This window comes from Hypanus sabinus, chromosome 17 (genome assembly GCF_030144855.1).
Source record: "Hypanus sabinus isolate sHypSab1 chromosome 17, sHypSab1.hap1, whole genome shotgun sequence".
In the NCBI taxonomy this organism is placed as follows: domain Eukaryota; kingdom Metazoa; phylum Chordata; class Chondrichthyes; order Myliobatiformes; family Dasyatidae; genus Hypanus; species Hypanus sabinus.
Genome location: NC_082722.1, coordinates 39,791,627 through 39,805,406, shown reverse-complemented (window position 1 = coordinate 39,805,406; position 13,780 = coordinate 39,791,627). Strand labels below are relative to the sequence as shown.

Genomic DNA, 13,780 nt, shown 5'->3' with positions numbered 1-13,780 from the left:
GTCTCTCAAAGGGGATTAACAAATAATAAGAATAGCATGCAGTTTTCTAGGCAGTGTACATTTGTATGCAGGGAAAAGGTGCTTACTACTGATATATTAATAGAATGAAAGGTTTTCCAATTCACAAAATTGAGGGGGCTGTCATATGGGGTTTGCAGTATGGGATTGCAACAGCAATTTGCTCCTTAAGCCATGGCACATCCACCTTAATCTTTCACCATTTCTCTGCTTTCCTGAAGTCTTTTTATGTAGTGCTGGATTGTACTCTGATTAATGTAACAAAAGTTGTCAGATACTACCTGGAAGATACAGTGCAAAGAAATTCAGAAGTCCAATGATTTGCAAAATGCTGTTTTTCCAAGATGAAGTGAGCTGGTCTTAAACTACTTGTTGACATAACTTTCCATTACTCGTGTATGGGCAGGTGATGCATTAGAATCACAATTTTCTAAGGCATTGATGATCAGTAAAATACCCTCTTGCTCTCTGGACTCTGTTAAGTAGGCATGCACACATAGAAATGAAGCATCCTCAATGATACTTCACTCTAAGTGGTTTCAATCTTACATGTTCCATTTTATCACTAAAATAAAGAAATTGAGGATTTTCCACTGGGAAACCCAAGTCCCTATTGCCAAACTGTACTATAAATACAACAGAAAAAGCATAAAATTCCACACAGAGAACTCTAAAGCATTAAAGACTTCCAAATGCATAGGAAGTAATACTACCTTTTCCATGGGGCAACCAAAAAATGATCCTCTAAACAGCATCTACCCAAGCATATCAAGTTCATGTTCCCACCGTTCCCTTTTGAAAAAAATCTGAAGTGATTCCCAGTAGACTTTAAAGAAGACCTGCAATTTGGTGGGCATAGTCCACTCCACTCCATCTTGTTTTTTTTGCCATCTAAGAATCAGACTAAAAAGTTACAGAATGCATTGGACTACAGACTGATTAATGCTGGGTTACGGACAGCATTGAAAAAGTTCCTAGATGAACATTTGAATTACTTAGGCACAGTAAACTCTGGAACAAGTGCTGGGAGATGGGATAAAGAGAAGGGTGTCCACTGGTCAGCACGGACGCATTAGGCTAAATGGACTGTTTCCATGTTATATGCTGCTACTCAATGACTCTAAAAACCCATTTTAGTGCACTACTAAGATAAGTAAGTTCCATTTATTGTACTCTTTATTTCTTACACAATTCTTCATTTGAACACTTATTTAAATTATACTTTGTCAACATATTATTTTCAAGCAAACCAACCATAAAGTACAATAACTTAACATATATATTTCATGCTTTGTTGTAGTAGAAAGTATGTCAGGTTTGTATACGATTGAATCCACATTGATTGACTTATCAATGCAAAAACACCAAAGTCCTAAACCATTGCATTCTATTTCAAAATATGTTGCTAATGTCTTAATCACTTCTTTACCCTGCCTTTCATAGTCTTATTTTGCTATAATGCATTTCATATGTAACAGTTCTCCAATATCTCCTGCAACTGAACATAACCACACCACTCCACTGTGGATGTGGTGAAAGTGTGGTAGGGATGTGGTGGTCAAATAAAGTTGACATCATGTGAACTTTTTTTCTGAATACCACCAGCAGACTCCTAGATAACAATCAAAGAGTTTTCCTTTCCCTTGCGTTTGAATACTACAGCCAATTATAGTTCATGCACAATACTCCCAAAGGAGATCAGCAAACTTAGGCCTGAAATGGAAACTAAACTATTAGCTTTTCAGTTGTTAACTACTGAGCTATCAGAACATCTTCCACACATTTGCATTTAGTGTTTGCCTTGTCAGTATTTACTGTGTGGTACATTGGGAGTGTTTACAGAGAAATTAAACATTGTATTTGGGAGCAAACACGAGGATTGTGTGTGTTGTTGATTGTATTTGGGAAATTCTTTACATCAGCTCTTGCTGTTGCCATAATTGTTTAAGTAAAAACTTGAATAAAACAAATGACAGGGCTCCTTCAGCTACTGTTCTGACAAGGCAGCAATTGTAAAATCACAGCCAGTTGGATAAAAACCTTCAGACAAAGCTTCAAAGAAATTCTACAGCTTGTATTAAAATTCAGAAGGGTGCAACACCAGAAAACTGACAAATTTGAAAGTAGCCTGTACTTCTAGCTATAGCTATGCAAACACAAGTTATTTTAAAAAAAGCTTCTTAACAATATTCAGCAAAGTTAAAAGTTTGTGAAGCTCAGTCCTACCGCATTGCCACAGCTCTACCTAAAGTAGGATCCATAGAATGTCCATACCTGCCATTTCAAACCACAATGTAACAGTTACTGCTCTCAGTTCTTCAACAATTCAGCTAACTTACTGGCGTAACCCTTCACTGAGACAACTTTAAAATTATTAACTTATCTTAATAAATAAAATAAAAACATTTTTTCTTACCAATCATATGATTTGCAACATGTATCTGTATTTCCCGTTCAGTCTCAAAAGTCATCTGGCACTTAATGCATTGGTATGTCTTCTTCTGTCCAATAATTATAAGATGAAAGGGATTATTATTTATTGTGGTGCACTAAGTTATTGTGTAAAACAATTTAAATTAATACAAAATGAAATTATCAATTCTAATCAATGTGAAATCACATTGTTACCTAGGTACAGTAAAAATATACACTAAGTGAACTCAACAAACCTCAAGATTTATCATGCTTACATGTCTTATACACTTCTTCTTAGCACTATGTTAGCATTAAATTATTATTTATATGCCAACTGTACAAATACATTTAATTTTCTTACCCTGGGAGCCGGTGATGCCTGGGATGACTTTTTCTGGCTACTTGTCTCTGGCGTCATTTCCCTATGGTCTATCTGGATATGACTCTCCAGATCTTCCACAGTTTCAAACTTAACTGCACAATCAGGACACCGAAGGTTGGCACTGGTTCTTTCATTGGTTTCCTGCTGAACTACATTTGCAGACTGACCATTTGTACTTCTGTTCATGCAACCTGCACACAAGCCATATGGCAAACCATTGATGTCAAGTTTCACCAAGTCCTGTTTGCTTCTAAACTCCTTCAGGCATAAAGCACACTTATAGAGCCTCTGATGACTCTGGTTACTTGGAGACGATGATGCAGAGTTCCCTGACAGTTTCTGCATGTGGAATGTTCCGTGAATTTTCAGCTCAAGAGTAGACGTAACTGTCTGCATGCAAACTACACAGCGGAAACCCGTCAGGGAGTTTCTCAGGTCTGGATGCATCTGACAATGCTCGATAAATTCCTCTTCACTCTGCAGTGGCATTTTGCAAATTCTGCAAGTTCCCGTATCAAGACTTTTGCTGTGGGTGACCTTGTGCTCAGTCAGTGTTAGAAGTGAAGGGAATCTCTCACCACAAATGGGACACATGTAGTGTTTTGCAGGTCCACGATGGGTCTGCATGTGCTCTCGGAGACCACTCTCTGAAAAAAAAGTCCTTGCACAGATGTTGCATTTATGGCTTCCGGTTATGAACTCGGCCTTTTTCCGTGAACAATCATCTTCTCCGGGTCGAATGTTGTGGTCTCTCAACCTGTGATTCTGGAGAAGCACCTCCATAGTATATGCTGCACCACAGATATCACAGCCATACATGGGCTCTGAGGCATCAATATCATCTTCACTAGCTTCATGGCTGTTTAGAGCTTCCTGGTTCTTCATCAGTATGTTCTGCAAGTCAGTATCCACTCTCTTATTGCATGGTGCAATGCCATTTGCTGTACCATTCTGGTTATTGTTGTCAAATACGCAATGTTTCTCTCTTAAGTGCTTTTCTAGTAAAATAATGGCATGGAAGGCCTTACTGCAAAATTTACAGTTGTATTTTTTGCTGTGTGTTGTGATATGGCATTGTAGTTCTACTTCAGTACTGAATGTATCACCACAGAATATGCATTTGCGACCTTTAGTTGGATTGCCCAGATGGCTGTGCTTGACGTGAAGCTGAAGATCTGCCTCCTTTCGAAAATCCCAATTACAGGCTGTGCAGCGATACATTTTCTTTTCATTACTGTGTTTCACAGCCAAATGCACTTGTATGGAAACCTTGGAATCGAACACTTCTTGGCACAAAGTGCAGTGGTACAGCACAAAAGTATGCATATCCAACAAGTGCTTCTGCAGATCATCCACTGAGGAAAATTGCTTGTCACAGCTCTCACAGACATAATGAGTTGATGTTGTCATGTAGTGTATGGTAAGATGTTGTAAAAGGCTCTCTTGAGAATCAAAATCCTCTTTGCATTGAGGACATGACTGCTTCCTCAGAAGAATTTCTAAATGTGACTTCAAATGGCTTTGGAAACTTTCAAATGAGGAGAACTTAAGGTCACATTGGTTGCATGGATATTCGCCATTTGATAGGGAAGGTACACTTGCTGACAATCTCTGCCTTTTAGGAGAAGATACCTCTGCATCAGAAGAAACAGGACTTTGCTCTGACTTTGATTTTCGGCCACTGTTTGCTAATGGAATGTTCTTATGGTTTTCCTTGATATGTTTTGTGAGCTTAAGGATGGTGCCAAAAATGGGTGAATTGGTACAGTAAGGACAAGAGTAAACTTCCATGAAGGATTGTGTTGCCTGTAATACAGGTGACTCTAGCTTTGGATTTCCTACATTACAGTGAGCTTGCTGAATGTGTTCTGTAAGTGAAGATTCTGTCAGGAATCCCAATGAGCAATGAGAACAGAAGAAAGTATGGTTTCCATCTTGAGAAAGTGTGTTTGGGACACAATGTGAAATTCGTATATGTTCCTGCAAACTATTTAGCTCTGCAAACATCTCTGGACAATAGTTGCAGTGAAATGTAGATGCGCTGGTAAACTGCATTACTGGAAAAACATTATTTTTGTGTACTTTCCGGACATGCTCATTTAAATTATACAAAGTGGGAAGGGAATCAAGGCAGAACTGGCATGTATGACTTTGTTGAGGTTTATCCGAGTGAATGGTTTTTAAATGAATTTCTAGGACAGCCAAACTACTAAAATCACGCTTAGAACAATACGGACAGCTATAGGTGACTTTTGGTGACCAAGAGTTTTGCCTTCCTTCTCTTTCCAAAGATCCTGAAGATTTTCTCTGACTTCTGGATGGCTTTAGAGTTGAATCAGGTGTGGAACCACGTTCTACTGAAGCACTAGAATCAGGAGTTGTGCTACTCATTGAAGCAGCACTTCCTGTAGCAGGATCAGGACTTATGCTATGATTACTGGAATCTGGTTGCCTATGGCTATCCAAGTGGCAATAGACCTCTTCTACTGTAGTAAACTGTTCCGGGCACATTGGGCATTTATGTTTCTTATTCCCGTGGGCTAGATCAATGTGACTGATTAATGCATTTTCTTCAGCAAATACTTCAGGGCAATGGATGCACTGCAACTCTGCTTTCTCACAAATCTGTGGGTGATTAGTTGCCATATGTTTTTCTAAGTCTTCAGCTTGATTAAATGTCTCATCGCAATAATCACAGACAACATCTTCCTTCTTCATCTCCTTCTCGAGCTTAGCAACATGATCTTTGTTCTTCTTATGGGCCTGCATGTGACTTTGTAACGAACTAGTAGAAGAAAACCCACGCTTGCAAATTGTACATTTGAATGGCTTACTTGAGCTGTGAGTTTTCAAGTGGATCTTGAGATGATCACTGCGGGAAAAAGCTGCCTCACACTCATGACAGTGGTACTTTTTGTCTCCAGTGTGAAGCTTGATGTGACGGTCACGGCTTCGTTTATGTTTGAATAAACGGCTGCAAAATGTGCACTTGAACGGAAGTTTGTCACTGTGGATTTGCTCATGCCTCTTAAGATAACTCAAACGGCTGAAAGATTTGTCACAAAATTGGCATGGATAAGGCAAACCAGTCCCTCCTTCTTCATCCACAAGGCCAAGATCACAGCCCTCTCCTAACATCTGAGAAGGTGACGCAACATCTTTACTGGAGGGAGATGAAGCCACCCATGATACTTGTGGGTCATCATCACCATCTGTAGAGAAAAGGAAAATAAAGGGTTTAATTCCCAATTGTGGAAGAATAAGGGCAAATTATTTTTAGAACATGATGCTTTATTACATAAGAAACATAACTACGCACACAACTACATGTCAGCATGAGCAAATGAAAAAATTAACTCCATCAAACAATATACAAACTTCCATGGTGAGGTACTCAGCTTTCTTAACATTTTATCCACAATCATGCCATCCCAAGTAGTTTGTTAGTGGGATGAAGCTGATTTTCATGTTAATACAAAAATGTTTAAATGGTTTTACCACACCTGTACTTTCTACAGATGATTGTGCACAGGAACTAGATCCCAGTGCCAACAGCTGTTCCTGAAGCCATAACTTTCAGTTCTCCGTCCCTCATAAAAGTCTTAATTCTATTCAGCCCTCTTCCAAATGACATCAGTTAACTATGTGACCACAAAGTTTTGGCTAGTAACCAAATTCTCAAAGCACATGAAAATTGGTTAAAGTGGTAAGGCCGTGAAATGTTAAATTACTTCCAAGGATAATCTTTGGCCTTCATTTTAAATATCAAACAGATAACTTCTATTTAATATAACCACCTATCCAGACAAAAAACTTTACATGCTTAAGCACAATAAATCCCCAAACTATCTCTCTTCCACGGCTGTTGAGAATACTAGCCCTATATATGCTCCCTAGTGATCTTAACAGCAGCATTGTTTGACCTTTATTGTCAATGATCAAATCATTTTGCAGGCACTTACAGTAAATTTAATAAATATACCACATGAGCCTATTTTAGATTAAAATATTTGGCTAATTTAGAAAGACATATGATCCCTTGCAATCGTACACCATTATTACTAACAGAATCCAGAGTTCAACAGAATGTAAAAAGCACTTTAAGTGGATTAAGGTCATTAAAAAGTAGTAATCCTCTAGAATAAGCTTTTGCAAGCACTGCAGCATAGAGCTTGTGGGCTTTTGAATGCTTTCTCAATATCCTTATGAGGAAACCAGCAACAAAGCATGTTACCATTTAACATTTGTAATGAAACATATTCACACTATAGCATGTCTGTGTACATTCTTATTTGTCTGTTTATATACAGATAAGGTGGCAAGACTTTGATCAACATTCCAATGGTCTAACCACCACTACAAATGAAAAGATAACCTACTTGGACCATTGTGAGAACTGACTTCAGTTATGGATACTAGCAGATTATAGATGTCAATGTAAAAAATATTTTAAACAGTAATTAAATCTTGAAGTGGTATTAACCAAGTTATTTGCTTTGGTGACGTTAAATAAGGTAGTAATTGGAGGTCCCATGATAGCATAGCGGTTAGCGCAACATTATCACAACTCAAGGCGTTCCACAGTTGAAAGTTCAATTCCCGTGCCATCTGTAGGAGTTTTTACTTCCCCTTGAACCATATGAGATTCCTCCAGGTGCTCCAGCTTCCTATCAAGGTCCACAGCCATACCAGTTAGTAGGTTAACTGGTCATTGTAAATTGTCCTGCGATTAAGTTAGTGTTGGGAATAGGTGAGTTGCTAGGCAGTGCAGGTCATTGGGCCAGTAGGTTTAGGCCAATTTGGTTACTAGCCACTGTTCCTGTATCTCTAAAATAAATATCCATATATAAACATATTAGGCTTCGACACCCAGGATAGTAGCACCACATTTCCTCAAAAAAGTGCAACAGAATCCTAGAATCTGAGATATTAGTGTGTGAGAGTGAGAGAGAGTGTGAGAGTGAGAAAGAAAATAATTCCTCAACTATTATTAGGCCTTGAAAGTATAAGTTTTTGACGGAGGCAACACATTGAACTGAGCTATGGCAGACACAAAACCCTCATTTAAGCCCCATTACTCCTGCAATAATGATTAGTCACCATATAGTTTTTCCCAAGCATTAAGATAATACAATTTTTGTTTGCAACTTAATTACCCATGACATGTGCAATTAGTCAAAACAAATGCATTTCCAAAACAAGTCAATGATTACTGTACCTATTCTGGCGACAAAACATGCATGTATAATGAAATGCTTACCTAATTACTGATAACAGGAATATGGCAGGACTAATGACAATCCAATGTTATCAGAACCTTTGTAGAGTTGACATATAGGCGCAGTATATAAAGCCTTTCAGTAAATTCTCAATTATACTACTTTTACCCTGTAAAGCTTGTCAAGTAACTGCAATTATGCTACATTTTTACATCTTAATTAAATCATTTTCAGGTGTGCACCAAGTGTGAGAAATGACAGCATAACTAAGTTATCCAAGCATGTCAAACCAAACCAGTATGAAACTTCATCCAAGAGACCATTTGCAGCCCAGTGCAAAACCTCATTAAAAAGTGTCCTGCCAGCTGGTCAGAATGACCTTAATCTGCACTGCAAAGTAGATTAGTGTCACAGGTGGCAGCTACCAGCCTCACAGCAATAGTTAACTGCAGCCATGAACAATTGGGGCTGCTGAGGGTTCATCCATGCTTGAATGGAGTGCACCTCTAAGAAGCACGATGCAGCAGTTTGCAGAACCACATCAAATACTAGAACTTGAATTTAAATAGTGCCTTTTAAAAAGCAGAAAAATGTAGTTGAGATTGCCTGGACAAAATCTGACAATTATATGAAGAGATATGACAAGTGACCAAAAGCTTGATTAAAGAACAGATTTTCAGAAAGGCATTTTTGAATTATTTTCAAAAGTTTCAAACGACAACAAAGATTAAAACTGAGGTTGTGCAAATGACCAGAAATGGATGAAAACAATGCTGCGAGGACTGTAAGGCTAAAGAGAAGTAGAAAGATCAAGGGAAATGGCTCTGGGCCCTAAACAAACATTGGAAGCATTGGCTCATTATTGTCACATGCATTGAATTACAGTAGAAAAACTTGCGCTTGCATGCCATCCAGACAGATCGTGCTGTACATTAGTACATTCAGGTAGTAAAAAACAGCAAAATGCAGAGTACAAAATGTACTGTAGCAGTATAGAGAAATGTGCAGTGCAGGTGAACAAATGAAGTGCAAGGGCTACAATGGGGTTGACTGGGTGATCATTTTTCATCTACAACATATGAGAGGTCTATTCAAGAATCTCATAACAGTGCAAGAGTAGGGTCAGACCACACCTGCTGGAGTGGGGTCATTGGGAAATACTGCAACAACGACAGTCTTCTACTACTTCAGACAAGTGCCCAACATGAAATGTTGATCACTAAAACTGCCTTCCAGTTCCCGCCCATAACAGAACTTTGTGGATATACCCAAGCTCTAAGCACTTACATTTAATTGATTGCATCATCATCAGGAAGAAACACAGTAAGGGTGACAAAAATCTATGTGTGGCAGTGAATGCTGAACAGATCACCCTCTTGTCGTTTCTAAACTGAACATCCATATCCAGCCTAGAAGAGGCCCACGAGGAATGAAATCCCCAAGACAGCTGAATGTTTCCAAACAGAAAGGCGGCGACAGAACACAATTTTTTGTTGACCCCCAAGAAGACCATTGAAACTCCACCCCTCTAGATAATCAGAATAGAATCTGCTTGTTCAAGCCTTTGAGAAATGATTTCCAACATTCTAACAGAGATTCTGAGAATCAAAAGCCACATGGGCTGGATTGATGAAAACTGTGATGAGAAACCACATCTCCACAAGCTTTCCTCAGTGACCATAAGCCCATCTCAAAGGATGCCTTCAATAACATACATGGACCATACAGCACAATCTGCGCCAGATGCTTGATTTCTGGCTGAGCATTAACACTGAGGAGATCCAGGCAGGTATGATTTAAAGACCCTACACTGCATTAAAAGAAGTTTATGGCCACAATGGTCACCTCAATCTATGTCTTTGGTAGGTCGTAATAAAGTGGTTAAAATGTATGTCCTCCCCAAATTTTTATACCTATTTCAATCTATCCCAATTTTTATTCCTAAATCTTTTTTTGATTCCTTAGACTCTATTATTTTGTCAAATCTGTGGCAGAGTAAGCGCTCTAGAATTAATAAAATCCATCTCCAAAAATCTAAAAAAGAGGGTGGCATGGCTTTACCTAACTTTCGTTTATATTATTGGGCAGCTAATATACGTTGTGCTACCTTCTGGTCTTTCTTCCATGGCCAACCCGAGTGCCCTAACTGGGTGGCGATGGAGCTGAGCTCCACTAAAGAATTATCTATCTCTGCACTTCTTGGCTCTGCACTCCCTAGTAGTCTGCCCAGATCAATAGCTAATCCTCTTGTTAGACACACTTTGCGTATATGGGCTCAGATCAGGAAATGCTATGGTTTCCAGGGGTTTTCCGTTTCCAGCCCTGTTGCTCATAATCACCCTTTTTTTACCTACTACATACAATTCAGCATTCCAGGTTTGGTATAGGAAGGGCTTTAGACATTTTGAAGATTTTTTCATTGATAATCGCTTCGCTTCTTTTCAGCAGCTCTCTGTTAAGTTTAATCTGCCCAATGCTCATTTTTTCAGATATCTCCAAATCCAACACTTTATTGCTCCTTTAATTCCTAACTTTCCTGAAATGCCTGCGAAAAATGCTATGGACCTATTTCTTTCCATGAACCCACTATATCAACCATCCGAGATAAACTAGCAGCCTTACGACGGGCCCCCATGGATAAAATCAAAATGGCCTGGGAGCAGGATTTAAATATCTCCTTATCTGAGGAGAGCTGGGATTCAGTTCTCAAATCGGTTAACTCAACCTCTCTTTGTGCTCGCCACTGCCTTTTACAGTTTAAGATTGTTCATAGAGCCCATATGTCTAAATCTAAACTATCTCGATTCTACCCTAGTGTTAGTCCGCTCTGTGATAAATGCAAGAGGGGCGTGGCCTCTCTCATCCATATGTACTGGTTCTGTCCTAGCTTGGAGAAATTCTGGAAAGATGTCTTCACTACGTTATTGTGTATTCTGAATCAGCACCTAGAACCAAACCCCTTAATTGTTCTGTTCGGTTTTTGGGGCGAGACAGATTTATGTCTGGGTCCGACCAAATGCCAAATATTATCCTTTGCCTCTCTCCTGGCTAGACGCTTGATCCTCCTCAGATGGAGAGACGTTGCCCCGCCCACTCATGCTCAATGGCTTAACAACATCATGGCCTGTTTGGACCTCGAAAAAATTCATTACTCAGTTCTCAATTCGGATCTAAAGTTCCATAAGGTCTGGGGACCTTTTATCCAGTACTTTCATAACCTTCCTCTTGACTAGGGTTTTTTTTTTCTCTTTTCGGTCCCTTGCTTTCAGCTCCTTTTTTTTCTGGTAGAAAGCATTATTATCCTCTGTTGCTGAGTGTATTCACAGTCTGGGAGTTTGGCTGTCCTGACTTATACTCTATATTGTGTTGTGGTTGGGCTGGAGTTGCTGTTGTTTTTTCTTGTGTTGTGGGGCTTGGGGAGGACACTAAGGTTACTTGTCTTTAATTTAGGTGCTTTTTTTTGTTAAATTCTCTTCCTTTGTAGCATATTGTTATTGTATGCTTAATTTTGCACTGTTTTAATGTTCCTCATTGGGATTTGGGGTTTTTAATTTGTAAAATGTTTTGAAAAATTTAAAAAAAAAAGTTTATGGCCCCAAGTCACGAGGATCATCCTCTCTCCCTAGTGCTTATGGGAACACGCTGATCACGGGCAAAGAGAAAACTCTTCATAGGTGGGCTGAGTTCTAAAATACCTCAACTACAAATGATGAAGCCTTCAATCACCTGCCCAAAGTAACTGTCAATGAAGCACTGAATGTTCCATTGACCTTTGCCGAGACCCAGAAGCGATACATCAGCTCTCCAGCAGCAAAGTGCCTGGATCAGGTGCAATACCTGCTGAGGCCTACAAGGAAGGTGGTGCGGTGCTAACAGAAAAACAACCGTCAGCTCTTCCAATTCCTGTGGCAGCAAGAGACAATTCGACAGGCATTTAAAGATGCATCCATTATTCACCTGCATAAGTGATAGGGGCACCAACCGTCCTGCGACAACTATTGGGGAATATCCTTGCTATTGCAAGCAAGATCTTCGTCACGCTTCTCCTCAACAGTCTCACATCACATCTTGACCCAGGGCTCCTACTAGAACCAGTGTGAGTTCCGAAGAGAGCATGGGACAATTAATACAGTGCTTGCTGCAAGGCAGATCCAAGTGAAATGCCAAAAACAAAATGCTGACCTGTTCTCCTGCAGTTGATCTCACCTTCAACACTTAGCAGAGAAGCTATGGAGGATCACGGCGAAGCACAGATGCCCAAGGAAATTCATCGCTATGATGCAGCAATCCCACAATGATGTGCAAGCTAGAGTTCAGGACAATGGTGAGACATCTGAGCCCTTCCCTGTTTCAAACAGGATCAAGCAGGGCTGCATCTTGGTGCCCATGTTACTCAGTCTTGTGTTTTCTGTCACATTGAATAATGCCTTTGGAGATGGCGACTTAGGCATCAGCATCAAATTCCGCATTGATAGGAAACTATTCAATCTCAAGGGGCTCCAAGCAGAAACTAAGGTTATGGCAGACATCATTAGAAACTTCCTTTTTGCTGATGACTGTGCCCTGAACGTTGGTTCAAAAGACGATATGCAGCACTGTGTCGACAAGTGTTCTGATCCATGTACCAACTTTGGCTTACCGTCAACACCAAGAAGACTGAAATAACGAATCAGCCATTTCCAGGGAATTCATACATTGACTCAAACATCACAATCAATGGTCAAAGACTAAACTCAGTGAACAGGTTCATGTTCCTTGGCAGTATGCTGTCCCAGAACATAGTCACTGATATAAAGTAAATGCCAGGGTCGCCAAAGGCAACATGAAGAAGGACCAGAAGAAGCAGAAATCTACAGATGAAGCTGAAGGTGTATTGGGCCACAGTATTTCCCACACGGCATTACAACTGTAAAACATGGACAGGAAACTGAACCATTTCCACAAAGTCTACCTCAGAAAGCTCCTCAACAGTACATGGCAAGACAGAATCCTTGACACTGAGGTACCTACCAAGGTAGGCATGCCCAGTATCTGCACCATCCTAATGCGGTCCCAGTTATGCTGTGCAGGTCACGTAGCTCATTTGCCATACTATCAGCTGCCTAAGAACTTTACAGTGAACTACAGAAAGAAAGCACTCCCATGAAGGCCAAAGGAAATGCTCTAAAGACACCCTGAAAACATAACTAAAAGCTTATGGCATCAACCCACATACATGGGAACATATTGCCCAGGATTGGATTGAATGGCAGCCTCCTTCCACAAGAATGTAGTGACACACGAGGCAGAATGAATAATTGCAGCAGACAGAGGCCGGCCAGCGACGCTGGACTCAACGTGGTTGCCATCTTTTGTCCATATTGCCATTTGTGGGAATGGAACCCACTCTCGGGGTGTCACAACTGGTTGTTATGTGATATGTCAAGGGTGTGGCCTATGAGTTCCGCTTGTCTTTGGAGGCCTAGGATCTCGGGACTTTGGAGACGGGTAGATCGAAGGTCGGTGTCCCGGACCAGTGGGTCATGGGAGCTGGAAGATCATTGGCTGTGTGCCCAGAGACCTAAAATATTTGGGCACAGAGCTCGGAAAAAGCAGCACAACAGACTTTTAACATTGTAAACTAGCTAGTTGTTAGTTACATCTCCCCTCTTGCTGTGAAATGGAGACATTTCTTTCTCCCTTATTAGGGAGAGAGAGAACCTGTGGTATGTTGAATACCAGATCTTTGGAGTACTGTACTGCAAGT

General features: G+C 40.1%; 1 protein-coding gene across 7 annotated transcripts in view; it reads right to left on the bottom strand.

Annotated features, from left to right (window-relative positions):
- The window catches only part of znf423 (zinc finger protein 423), a 392,953-nt gene that overhangs the window by 194,510 nt on the left and 184,663 nt on the right, over positions 1–13,780 (bottom strand). For 6 of the 7 annotated variants that reach the window (XM_059992895.1, XM_059992896.1, XM_059992899.1 and 3 more), the window contains 2 exons: positions 2,795–6,027; positions 2,435–2,519 (listed from right to left, as the gene is read on the bottom strand). In XM_059992895.1, coding sequence (XP_059848878.1) covers positions 2,435–2,519; positions 2,795–6,027 — 3,318 coding nt within the window. The remainder of the gene's footprint in view (positions 1–2,434; positions 2,520–2,794; positions 6,028–13,780) is intronic. The other variant, XM_059992897.1, reaches the window with a different exon arrangement.